This window comes from Panicum virgatum, chromosome 8K (genome assembly GCF_016808335.1).
Source record: "Panicum virgatum strain AP13 chromosome 8K, P.virgatum_v5, whole genome shotgun sequence".
Lineage (NCBI taxonomy): Eukaryota > Viridiplantae > Streptophyta > Magnoliopsida > Poales > Poaceae > Panicum > Panicum virgatum.
In genome coordinates, this window is record NC_053143.1 from 18,431,030 (window position 1) to 18,444,147 (window position 13,118).

General features: G+C 47.5%; 1 protein-coding gene and 1 long non-coding RNA gene across 2 annotated transcripts; both read left to right on the top strand.

Moving 5' to 3' along the window:
- The first annotated feature begins 7,057 nt into the window (after positions 1 to 7,057).
- LOC120645529 (probable L-ascorbate peroxidase 8, chloroplastic) lies at positions 7,058 to 11,945 on the top strand. Its single transcript, XM_039922313.1, has 7 exons — positions 7,058 to 7,127; positions 7,547 to 7,698; positions 7,791 to 7,878; positions 8,011 to 8,078; positions 8,167 to 8,253; positions 11,316 to 11,364; positions 11,643 to 11,945. The coding sequence occupies exons 1-7, from the start codon at positions 7,058 to 7,060 to the stop codon at positions 11,705 to 11,707; spliced, it is 579 nt and encodes a 192-aa protein (XP_039778247.1). The 3' UTR covers positions 11,708 to 11,945.
- A 506-nt stretch (positions 11,946 to 12,451) lies between these two features.
- Positions 12,452 to 12,836, top strand: LOC120646205. Its single transcript, XR_005664312.1, has 2 exons — positions 12,452 to 12,563; positions 12,657 to 12,836. It is a non-coding gene; the product is annotated as an uncharacterized LOC120646205 (long non-coding RNA).
- Positions 12,837 to 13,118: the final 282 nt, after the last annotated feature.

The window sequence follows — 13,118 nt, forward strand, 5'->3', positions numbered from 1 at the left end:
CGTTTCTTGGGTGGCTTTGGCATAGAAGAATTGCTTATATTGGCATGAGCAACCTCAAGAAAGCCCACAAGAGAGGAATGATCACCGGCTTGAAGGATGTCACATTTGACAAGAACAAGCTATGTAAAGCATGTCAAGCCGGGAAGCAAGTTGCAACGCATCATCCCATCAAGACGATGTGTCTACCTCCAAGCCGCTCGAGCTACTACACATGGATCTCTTTGGTCCAACTACATACAAGAGCATTGGTGGTAACCTCTATTGCCTAGTAATTGTTGATGATTTTTCACGTTACACTTGGGTCATGTTTCTAGACGATAAAAGTGAAACTCCTTAAGTCTTCAAGACATTTGCAAGAAGAGCTCAAAGGGAGTACAACTCCCCAATTGTGAAGATCCGGAGTGACAACGGCACCGAGTTCAAAAATATGAAGATTGAAGAATGGTGCGATGAAGAGGGCATCAAGCATGAATTCTCCGCCACCTACACGCCTCAACAAAATGGAGTGGTGGAAAGACAGAACAAGCACTCATCACTCTAGCAAGAGCAATGTTGGATGATTATGGCACGTCCGAGAAGTTTTGGGTGGAAGCAATCAACACGACGTGTCATGCATCCAACCGAGTGTATCCCCACCGACTCCTCAAGAAAACTCCATATGAGCTCATCACCGGGAAGAAACCAAATATATCATACTTTCGAGTATTTGGTTGCAAATGCTTCATCTATAAGAAGAAAATGCTCGGTAAGTTTGAGAGTAGATGTGATGAAGGTTTCTTTCTTGGTTATGCATCAAACTCCAAAGCATATAGATTATTCAATCAAACCTCCGGGTTAGTTGAAAAAACATGTGATGTGGAGTTTGATGAATCTAATGGCTCCCAAGAGGAGGTTGTTGGCTATGACAATGTAGGTGATGAGGAGATTGATGAAGCTTTGAAGAAGATGTCCATTGGGGATATCAAGCCGGAAGAGGTGCATGAAGGCAATGATCAAGGGGGAGGACCTTCCTCATCTACACCAAGCACCTCCACGGCACCCCAAGTGGATGAAGATCAAGAAAAAGATGATCCACAACCTCAAGAAGATGTGCCAACGCCAACACCCCAAGTCCAAGAACAAGAAGAGCAAAATGTTCCACCACAAGCACAAGTCACCCATAATCCACCCCAACAAACATCCACGCATGTACCGCTAGTGAAGCATGGTCGAATCACCAAGGATCATCCAATTGACCAAATCATTGGTAGTCCTTCCAAGGAAGTAAGAACTCGCTCCAAGCATGCTTCATTTTGCGAACATTACTCGTTTGTTTCTTGTATTGAACCCACTAGCATAGAGGAAGCACTTGAGGACTCGGATTGGGTGATGGCCATGCAAGAAGAATTGAACAACTTCACCTGCAATGAAGTTTGGGTCCTCGAAACTCCTCCGAAAGACAAGAACATCATCGGCACTAAGTGGGTCTTTCGAAACAAGCAAGATGAACATGGGGTGGTGATACGCAACAAAGCAAGACTTGTGGCAAAAGGGTTTTCTCAAATCGAAGATTTGTATTTTGGGGAAACGTTTGCTCCGGTCGCAAGACTTGAAGCTATCCGCATCCTTCTTGCTTACTCTTCAGATCATAATATTAAGTTATATCAAATGGATGTGAAAAGTGCATTCTTAAATGGCGTTTTTAACGAACTTGTTTATGTTGAGCAACTTCCCGGGTTTGAAGATCCGAGGAATCCTAACCATGTTTATAGGTTTTACAAGGCACTCTATGGGCTCAAACAAGCTCCAAGGGCTTGGTATGAGAGGCTTCGTGACTTCCTAATCATGCAAGGCTTCAAGATCGGGAGGGTGGACACCACTTTGTTCACAAAAGATGTCAACGGGGATCTTTTCATTTGTCAAATTTATGTTGACGATATTATCTTTGGCTCAACTAATGATTCACTAAGCCATGAGTTTGCTACCATGATGTCTATGGAATTCGAGATGTCCATGATTGACGAATTGACCTTCTTCCTTGGTTTTCAAGTCAAACAATTGAAGGAAGGAACATTCATCCATCAAGAAAAGTATACTAAAGATATCTTGAAGAAGTTCAAGATGGATGAGTGCAAGCCAATCAAGACACCCATGGCAACCAATGGGCATCTCGACTTGGATGTGGACGGTAAACCGGTTGATCAATCCCTCTATCGTTCTATGATAGGGTCTTTGCTTTACCTTACCGCATCTAGGTCCGATATAATGTTTAGTGTGTGCTTGTGTGCCCGCTTTCAAGCAAACCCAAAAGAATAACACCTCTCGGCTGTGAATAGGATCCTTCGGTATCTCAAGCACACCCCTAGCATAGGCTTGTGGTACCCCAAAGGCGCTAGTTTAGATCTCTTGGGATACTCGGATTTGGATTTTACCGGAAGCCGTGTGGATCGCAAGAGTACCTCCGGGGGTTGCCACTTGCTTGGGCGTTCTCTAGTTTCTTGGTCGAGTAAGAAGCAAAATTCCGTGGCTTTGTCCACCGCTGAAGCGGAATATATAGCGGCCGGTGCATGTTGTGCCCAAATCCTATATATGAAGCAAACCCTTTTGGACTTTGGTGTGAAACTAGATAGGATCCCACTCCTTTGTGACAATGAAAGTGTCGTAAAAATTACCAAAAATCTGGTTCAACACTCTCGCACAAAACACATTGATATTCGCCATCACTTCTTGCGTGATCACGAAGCTAAGGGAGACATATCTCTTCATGGTGTGAGAACCGAGGAGCAATTGGCGGATATTTTCACAAAACCATTAGACGAGAGTACTTTTATTAGGCTAAGGAATGAGCTTAATGTGTTAGATGCGGCAAACGTCATGTAAGTTGCCATGTCATATAGATAAATGCATACATATAGGACACTTGTCTAACCATGGTAAGATAGTGATGAGCAGGGGTTTAGTTAGAGGTGGTGGTCCACTTGTTTTCCTCTAGGCTTGTAGAAAGGCTTATCATGAAGAAGTTTCCCGTGGGTTCAAACTTGACAAGTAGACCTTGAATTCTTGTTATGCATTTCTTGTCATATAGATGTGCACTTCATGTTTACTTTACTTTCGCATGTGGTTGTAGCTTGCACCATCATTGCATGCGTAAGGGTCACAAAGGAGATCACTTGATGAAAATGAGACTTGTTTCATATACAAGATCTTAATTCATGAAAAGTGAATAGAGCAAAGTGTTAGGTGTGTTATTGCCTAGTGAGTCATGTCATGATGAATTTACAGCTCTCTATCTTCAATATTCTTATGACAAGGCTCATACATTTTATTTGACGCTCTGTCTTGCTTTGCGGCTTTTCCTTGTGTTTGAAAAGAAAATTATTTAAGCTAGTGTGCTATCATATTTATTTTGAGGGGTAAAGTCGCCTATGCAAGTCCATTAACTTGAGTTTATTTGAATTTTATAAGTTCATTGGACTTAGCATAGAAGAGTGAGCTGAGAGAAGGGTTTTCGGGTTCACCGGTTAAACCGACATTTAATGGATCTATACCCATCGGTTTAACCGGCGTTACTAAGTTGTGTCTCAGCTCAGTCAGTTTCAGGCGTTCAACCGGCGTATGCAGAAGTCAGGACATCATATCAACCGGTGAACGTAATGAAGTTCTGTCCCAGCAATCAACCGGTGATACCACCGTTCAACCGGCGAGTTCAAAATGCATTACGTCGGATCAACCGGCGCTCAGATGAATTTTTGCTGGAGTCTCGGGTGAACTGCACCGATGCAACCGACCGGCGTTCTAAACCTAGGCATCGGTTTAACCGGCGTTAAAGAAAAAAATACGGGTCCACATGTCATATATGTATCTTGCTCATGCCGCCGCCTTTTCTTTCCTCTGTTTCACCCGTGTTCGTCTCGAGCCGCCGCCGCGCCCTAACTCGCCGATCCCGCGCCGCCGCTCGCCTGCACGCCGCCGTCGCCGCTCCGCCACAGCCGCCGTGCCCAGCACGCTCCACGCGCCGTGCGCATCCACGCCGGCGACGCCAAGCCGCCGCCGCCGCACCTTGCACCACCGCAAGCCGATCGCCGCCCGTGCGCCCGCGCTGCTCCACGCCGTCACCACCGCCGCCACACGCCGCCGTGCAACTCCACGCCACCGCGCGCCACTCGCACACGCCCACGCCGCAGCGCAGCCTACACCGCCCAACTGCACTCGCCCGCGCAGCCCTCACACCCAGTGCTCACAGGGTGTTCGAGATATTGCCCGAGCCGCTTCTTGTGCTATTTTCGTGCCGCATTCGCGTTCCTACACTCCCGCGCCACGTTCTAGCCACTGCCAGTCGAGATGGGTCGCAAGAAGAGGAAGGAAAAGGAGGTCGTGGTCGAGAAGCCCGTCCGCAAGCGGACTCGCGCAGAGAGAGAGGCTGAGAGGGCCGAGATGGTGGCCAAGGCCGTCGAGGAGCAGGCATCAGGCCGTGCTCGCCCGTTCGCGATCAGAGAGCAGCCAGCCAGGGGCAGGGGCAGAGGTCGAGGTATGGGCCGAGTCAGAGGTGTCAGGGCCACCAGAGCCACGACTGAGACAGCAGCAGGGTCAGATCACTTATATACAGCTGCAGAGTCAGATGCAGATTCAGAGGCAGAGCAGTCTGAGCAGTCTCAGGGGCAGAGCACTCAGGAGTCACCGACTCCACGACGGTCTGGCCGCACTCGGCAGACATCCCCAGCAGGAGACTCTTCGCCAGCGACCGAGCGTCGCACTAGACCGAGGACGCGAGGAGGTCACCAGCCACAGGAGCCTCGCAGGTCCGCAGCAGCAGCAGCCCATAGAGCCGAGGCCCTAGAGGCCGAGCGCGCAGTGTTCCGTATGGACACTGTTGTGCGTCTGGAGCCAGGTGTGCTGCTCCAGAACTTGACCAAGGCCAATGCGGCGAAGGTCAAGAGGCTCAGGTGGAGTGTTGGGGAGGAGGACTGGTTCCCCGTGACCTGCGACAGCAGGGTCGACTGTAGGTTCTGGACGCTCTTTCAGGCCAGTTTCTACGAGACCTACCAGAGGCGGGGCCACAGGATCTTCCCGCACAGGGTGCTTGACTAGGTGTCACCGAGGACAGCCGTAGGGGGAGCAGACGTCAGAGAGCACTTCGCTCACTTCAGAGGCCTGCCCAGGTTACTTCAGATAGAGCAGAACATATATATCGAGGACTGGGTCAGAGTTTTCTATGCCACAGCCTGGATAGCTCCCGAGCGTAGAGCCGTACACTTTGTTTTTGGAGGCCATGTCTTTGGTCTGTCAAGGGCGACGATTGCAGGGATACTTGGAGTTGATTTGGTTGATATCTCCCTGCACGAGATGGTATATGGAGACGCAGATCCACCACGCAGAGCTATGATTGGCGGGATTGCACCTTCTCACGAGGCGATCTCTCAGTGCTTCCGTCAGCCGTTTCCAGCGTTGTATGCCAGAGTCCCCAGCCTCCTGACCCCAGAGGCGTACGCAGTTCACATGGCCCTCCGGAGGACTCTGTTATCGAGGAGTGGCTACCCAGAGGGGTTTACAGGTTTGCAGCAGCTGCTACTACTTCACATTCTCACTCACGAGCCGTTTGATATAGTTGACTTCATTTTGGCTGAGATCGAGGATGTGATCACTGACGGGATGGGGGTCGTGAGGCAGTTCCCCTATGCACACTGGATCAGCTATATTTGTTCGATGATTGTACCAGCAGAGACACCTGTCAGCAGTGTGTACCGTCAGGACGAGGCTCCCTGGTTTCTAGTTTACCGTCCGACAGCTCCCCAGGACCGGAGGAGAGGCAGACAGGCAGAGAGAGCTGCCATGGCACAGTTGTCACCAGAGGCACAGGCCCGAGTGGCTCAGGAGGATGAGGCACTGCTAGCTGCCGAGGCACAGCTTCCCGGAGGAGATGATGAGATACACTGGTCTGAGCTTGAGTCAGACTCCTCCGAGGACGTCGAGTACTTTCCCGCAGCCCCAGCTAGTCACGACCACGAGGCAGGGGGGTCCAGAGAGCCAGCCCCAGAGTCACCCGCTGCTGCTACAGTCACAGAGTCTCAGGTGACTCAGCCGTCCGAGCTTACCTCTCTCATACAGCAGCTTGTCACTCAGCAGAGAGAGGATCGGATAGCACAGGAGGAGGCCAGGAGAGCCCATGAGGCTCAGCTTGCAGCGATATAGAGGGAGGCCGCCCGAGAGCGTACTGTAGCGGAGGAGCGTTTTGTCGGGCTCATCGACCGAATATCACAGAGGGCAGACGCTCAGTTCCAGCAGATGCAGCAGGGGATGATGGCGATGTTCGGGATGATTACACAGCTTTACACTCACACCGGACTCGCCCCGCAGCAGCCAGGACAGCAAGACCTTTAGGGTGTTGGAGCACCTTAGCTTGCAGTCACTCCTGCTCCAGCGCCCACTGCAGCTCCAGCTACTACAGCGACACCGGAGACCACGTTCTCGATGTCTGCCCTCCTTGGGTCTACCGGTCGTCCGCTCTTCTCATCACTGCCCGCGACTACAGTCTTCCAGGACTCTCCGTCGGCAGTACAGTCAGTCGCTCTCCCCGTCGTACCACATACACTACTTTCAGAGAGAGGAGGAGAGGAGTCCACACTTCAGTAGTTGACACAGCCGGCTTTAACACTTACTACTTCAGATATTGACACATCTTCTGCTGAGTTGGTTACCACTTAAATGCTCTCGCGTCCGTGCCCATGCCGCTCATCCCCGCCCCCTTCTCTCTCCGTCTCCCTCTCCTCTCCGCCTCCCCTGGCGCCGCAGCCTCATATCCTCCCGTCCGACGGCCGACGCCTGCTCCTCTCCCCTCCTCTCCCCGCCTCGCCACAGCCGCATCCACTCTTCCCCACCACCGCGACCCCCATCCTCTTCCCGCTCCGCCGTAGCCTCCTCCCCTCGTCCCCACACCTCCTCCCTCCACGGTGGCACTGCGTGCAACAGGCCCTCTCCCCTCCTCGACCGCGTCCATGTGTTGGGCGGCGCACCTGCCCCTGGAGGTGGGCACGCGCGTGATGTGCCGGTGGCGCGACTAGAAGCTCCACCCGTCAAGGTCATGGAGAGCCGCAAGGGCTCCTCGTCCTCTTCCCCCGCTGACTACGAGTATTACATCCACTACACGGAGTGTAAGGACTCTCCCTGCCTCGCATCCCAATCCCATCAGGAGGTTTTGTGTCTAGGGTTAGGCTTTGGGCTCTTACAGATTTGGGGAAATCTGGGTTTTACAGCTCACTGGTCAATTGGGTGTAGAGCCATTCAATTGAAGGCTTTTTGTGATGAACTGAGCTTTCAATTTTCATTCCTTTGCCCATTTCAGCAATTGGGGCCAGTCTCTTGTAATAGCTGCAGCCTGCTTGGATATTGGATGACTAACTTGAACGATTTGATTTTGCAGTCAATAGCGCAAAGAGCAGCTTGAGAGGCACATGGTGAGCTATACTTATTTGTGCTCTGTACCTTGCCTATTTGTTAGATACATGTTGCTACCTTGAGATCAAAACTTATTTACCTTACTTAGCTCCTTTCATGTTTGTCTCAACTGTAGGTGCTAGACGGGTAGTCACTGTGAGAACAGGAATTGGGCTGTCAAGACAGCAACTAGGTGGTCTGCATAAGCTTATCCAACCTATCAAGGACAAATACCCAGGTATCACTTACACGGATTTGTTCCAATTGGCGAGTACTACTGCAATTGAGGTCATAGTCCTTTCTCTGCTTAAGTGTTTTACTTGACCACATTCATCAGTGGAGTTTATGTAGTCATATGCATTGTCAACCCTATTATACAGGAAGCTGGTGGCCCAAAAATTCCAATGAAATACGGACGGATGGATGTCACAGCACCTGAGCAATGTCCACCTGAGGGGAGGCTTCCTGGTCAGTGTTTCCAATGGGTTCTTTATTCTATAGCAATGTCTACCTTTCTGTTTTGTTCAATACTTAAAATTGACTTATGAGAGGCATTTATCAAGGTATGACTAACTTGTTGCTGATGCCTATGATCTGCAGATGCTGGCCCACGTGATCCTGCTGAACACCTTAGGGAGGTATTCTATAGAATGGACCTCGATGACAAGGTGTGCCATTCGTATCTTCACTAAATATTCTGTCAGCATTTTTTCTAAAAATGAGACATGTCCTTGAACTTTCAGAGCATTTGTGCAGGAAATCGTTGCATTGTCTGGAGCACATACACTTGGAAGAGCAAGGCCTGACCGGAGTGGCTGGGGAAAGCCAGAAACAAAATATACTGTATGCTTTGTGGTCTATTTGTTTCAGTTTATATCAGAACTTCAGTTTTAGGGAGTTTCTGAGCATGCTATGTCTGTATGCCATCTATTGTTCTATATTTTGAATACAGATTATAGAATGGACAACCTTTTCTATGTATGCAATATGGAGATTGTGAGTTATAGTTCCTGTGGTAATTTATTCTTAAAATGTAAATTGTAATGAATGGCTAGAACCTAACAACTTCTCAACTCTCTGACTCCTTTATACTAATGTTTAGTGGCAAAACAGAATCAAGATGCAAAATGTTACTTGATAGCTAATGTTTTTCCAATTCCTGATGTTTCAAAATTTAGAAATGAAAATTTCTCTCTTTGTATCCAAAACTACCGTTTTGCAACTTCAGTTTTAAACGGGGCGAGTTGTGAATCTGATTAGTTTCAAATAACTAGTACTGAGATAACTTCAGTTTTAAACTGTTGGTTGCTTTGTTTATTCATTGCTTGGTTGCTTTGGCCGGTCAAGTGAATAGTTAGTTAGTTTGCTATCTAAATGAATTTGAGCTCCTTGGATTTGCGGGTTATTAATAATATTGTATGTATATAATTTTGAATTCAACTTAATATCCGGATTAGGACGACGAGAAAGAAGAAACCTGATCTGTAAGGAAAAGAACCTACTGTACGAATAAGAAGACCCACAAATCCAAACATATCATCCAACTCCAGGTCTTCCAAATTACCATGCCAGACTGGTCCCGGCATAGGAAAGGAGGCCTTAAATCAAGGATCGGGACAAGGCACAATCGGAGTTAATCGACTCGTCGGAACAACATACACTATATATGAATTGGATGAAATGAAAAATTCGATTTTCGTTTCCGGAGATACAGGTGGTAAGTTAGAAATGAAAATAGGTTAGCTGCTGATCTTCTAACCACTCAGAGTCAGAGTAAACATCAAAGAAAGGTGATTGATGACATAACCAGTAGTGGGAACTTAACTCTACTAGGTAACTAACCTAGAAACTATACGCCGATTCTCGAGAAGCTGCTCTCCTTCCTGAACTATCATCTCTCTTTGCTTAACTTTGAATAGGCCGGCCACATAGGCATGAGTGGATTTCTTTTCTTTTATTGGATTTTTAGGCCTAGGGAAATAGGTATATGGGATGGGCTAGGGATAGGAAATGAACAAGCTTGGTACTAGGGCAGGGCTCCCACTGGGTGGGACGGAACCCTATGGGACAAAGGATCACTTCACTACGCTTTCTTAAATGTCTTCGCTGAATCGCTCCTTTAGTAGAGTGGCTTTACGCTTACACTCGAGCTGCTCAACCTAGGCACCCTGGATATTAAGCTTTGGGCCGCAACCTAAACACGTGTTTAAGTTAGTCGCTCTGCCCCTTATTAGTATTATTCTAGCCCACCAGCATCAACTGAGAATAGAGTATATTTCCTTGCCCGGGCCGATCAAGCAATTCAACGCGGGTGTGTGCAGGGTATGATTGATTAATCAATATTTCCAAATCTAATCCAGGTTCATTGGAACCATATAACCCCATACCCAGAACTCCAATTAAGAAAAAAATGGAACCGCCTGCAGTATACAAAATAAACTTGGTTGAATGCAAGATGCCAGCGGAATGATCGACCGGACAGAGGCTAGGGCAGCTTTCTTCCCACCGCGTCCTTGTGTGTCGGAGATATAAAGCGAGTGCACCGGAAAAGAAGGGGAACTGAGTCGATCTATTCCATGGCGAAGCATCCGAAGCATAACTGCACACTCACACGATCTTTGCCGAGAGATAGGAGCATTGCCATTAGAATATTGATTGACAGACAATTAATAAAAAGAAAACTCTAATAGAAAATGAAACGGTCGACCCAGACATAGATGGTCGACCCAGGTGGATATACCCTATAAAATATAGGCCGTTGCGAGCGTAGTTCAGTGGTAAAACATCTCCTGTTTTCGGTCAGGTCAGCCTACCGGAAACTGTCGGAGCAACTGAATTATGATGATCATCTAGCAAGTAATGCTGATGGTAAAGAGGCTTCCTGGAAAGCATTATGGCGCCTACAGGTAATGCCAAAAATCCGTATCTTTTGGTGGAGGGAAAAATTGGCTACCGAGCTGTGGGGAGATGAGAAGACGTCACATGAAGGAGACTAGTAATTGCCCGTTGTGCGGTCATGAGATGGAGACCCTGTTCCATGCTCTGGTGGAATGTGACTATGCAAGAATGGCATTGAAAGCTTAAGTCAAGTCGATACCAACTTGCATAGTTTCAGAGAAGTTAGTTGTGCATCCGCCTGTCTCGGCATAACTAAGTAGAGTTATACGGTGCTGAATGTTGGCCTACAAAAAGGCGACATGTCCAGCAACTGAGTGTAGCAGAGATGCGGATGTTGCAGTGGTTTTGCGGGCACACAAGGAGGGATAGAGTCCGGAACGAAGTTATTCGGGATAGGGTCGGGGTGGCACCAATTGAGGAGAAACTTACCCAGCATCGGCTGAGATGGTTTGGATATGTCCAACGAAGGCCTCTTGAGGCGCCGGTGCGTAATGGGGTTCTTGAGCGGGTCGATAATGTAAAGAGGGGTAGAGGTAGACCTAAACTGATGTGGGATGAGTCGGTTAAGAGAGACCTTAAGGATTGGAATATCTCTAAAGAGATAGCTTTGGATAGGGGCGCTTGGAGACTAGCTATCAATGTGCCTGAATCTTGAACTTATTTCTTTTGGGTTTCATCTCTAGCCTACCCCAACTTCCTTGGGAAAAAAGGCTATGTTGTTGTTGTTGTTGTATGTTATCTGCATCTATAACTGACCTTTGATTTGCTTTGTTTATAATAGTTGATTAGCTTTGTTTATCTGAATTTTTTCTGTCAATGGTAGCTCGGCTCGTTTGCTTGGCTTTTCATTCAGCTCATAGCAGTTTGGCTCGATCTCTGTTCTTGAGCAGCTGTTAGTGACTTGTTTATTTCAGTTTGCATCTATAACAGTTCTAGTACATATTGCTCTTGTGACGACTGCTAGCTCTAGTACAACTGTTCTTAACTCGATCACTGATTACATACAGAATAATCAGGCTGGTGAAGCGGATCACTTTGGAGGATGCTCAAGCGGAGGTACCTGTCACTGCAAATTTCCAGCAACTCATTTTGTTTAGTACCTTGTGCAGAAGCTTAGTCTGGAGTGATGAGCGAAACTTGAAAAATATTAGCTTCCCTCAAGTTTTCCCCCGGATGCAAATCATACATGGCATTGCATATTGTAAGATGTTCTTTGTAGTTTACCTGATGGTACCTTAGCACAATCATTTTCATCCTGTAGACATCCTTCCATTCTTTTTAGCATAGCTGCAATGTGACGTTCTAATACTATTTGTTTATTTTGTCTTTTGCAGTGGCGATGAGTCTCCTGAAGATGCACAAGCCACAAGGCAATGCTTATACTTCTTTTAGTCGGTAGTTGAATCAGTAGATAAGATTCAATTGTTTTCCACTACTTGTCTTTACAATATTTGATTCAGTGCATGTCCAGCTAGATTTGTATGGTGCCTACTAAGGTGGTACTTATTTTAGTGTTTTAAGCCGACTATGGTGATTATTCTAATGCACAGACATTACTGGATGTGTGCGCTAAAATAAGATCTTAACTTTGTATGAGGACTGCATTTGTAATGTATACAGTGGATAAAACATGTGTATATGTGCCCTCCTTTTTTTTTGTTTTTTTCATAGAAGACACTGGTTAACAATCCGCTTCTCCTATGTGAAGTCATACGTCTCCTGTGTGAGGGTCATAGGAGACGCGGATTAACAACCCGCGTCTCCTATGTGAGTGGTCATTGGAGACTGTTTTTACAACCCGCGTCTCTAATGACCCCTCACATAGGAGACGCGGAAAAACACGTCTCTTATGACTTCACATCGGAGACGCAAATTTGGAGACGCAATAAGAGTTAACCCGCGTCTTCTATAATGCTTTCTTACATAGTGGTAGGTCAGTGATTCAGGGTGTCTGCAGACTGTAGCTGCGTAGAACAACTTAATAAGTTTTCATTGAATTGTTGCGAATTCATTTGCATCGACACATATCCAACAATCGTATCTAGTTCCTAATTAATCGTCAAAGCTACGCAGGCCAGAGGATGGACTTAGACTTGCACATGGGCTGCGTCGATGTCAGAGACGTAGCACTCTCTGATAGCGCTGCACGAGAGCCCATCGGCACAGGGTCGCCACTTGTGCATGGAATCCGTCGAACGCCTGGTTGATTTCACTAACCATGTTGCTGATCTTTTCCCTGATCTCCCAGTCCAGAGGTCAAACCATTTCATCGAACAAAAATCTTCTCTTTGCTAATAATAATGCTCTATGTTCACTTTGCTAATCTTCTCTTCTTTTCTTCACAACAGAATCAAGGAGGACAAACAGGGCTGGGTGGTGAGGGCAAAGGACCCCTCCAAAAAACTGATGGACTTTGGTATTCGTTTCACTCCACTCGATATAACCATCAGGGATACTGTGGATTGCTTCAGAAGCAAAGGGCTCATCTAGCCCGTGAACATGTACCGTTGTTTGTCTGCCTCAAAAAACTGCTGACAAAACAGCTAAATAAACTTCGAGAATTGGATCATAGACATGTCACCCTCGTGAAATGCTAGGGGGCAGGAGCAGATAGTGAAATGCTAGAAAATGAGGTTGATACAAAAAGAACAAAATCATTCACTGGCAGAATAACAGGTGAGGGGATCTTGCCCCCGCGTCGTCCTTGCGGCGACTCGGGCGGCGGCACCAACAACGCCGCCAGGGGCTCCTCCAACTGCTGCTCCCAGTCCTTCCGTCGCCGGAGTTTGATGCCGGAAGCCCGGCCGGAC

Bases quoted from the DNA above. Each gene is read 5' to 3' on its own strand.
- LOC120645529 (XM_039922313.1), top strand. From the start codon at position 7,058: ATGGAGAGCCGCAAGGGCTCCTCGTCCTCTTCCCCCGCTGACTACGAG. The intron at 8,079-8,166 runs GTGTGCCATTCG...GCATTTGTGCAG, and splicing joins GAATGGACCTCGATGACAAG to GAAATCGTTGCATTGTCTGG. The intron at 8,254-11,315 runs GTATGCTTTGTG...GATTACATACAG, and splicing joins AGCCAGAAACAAAATATACT to AATAATCAGGCTGGTGAAGC.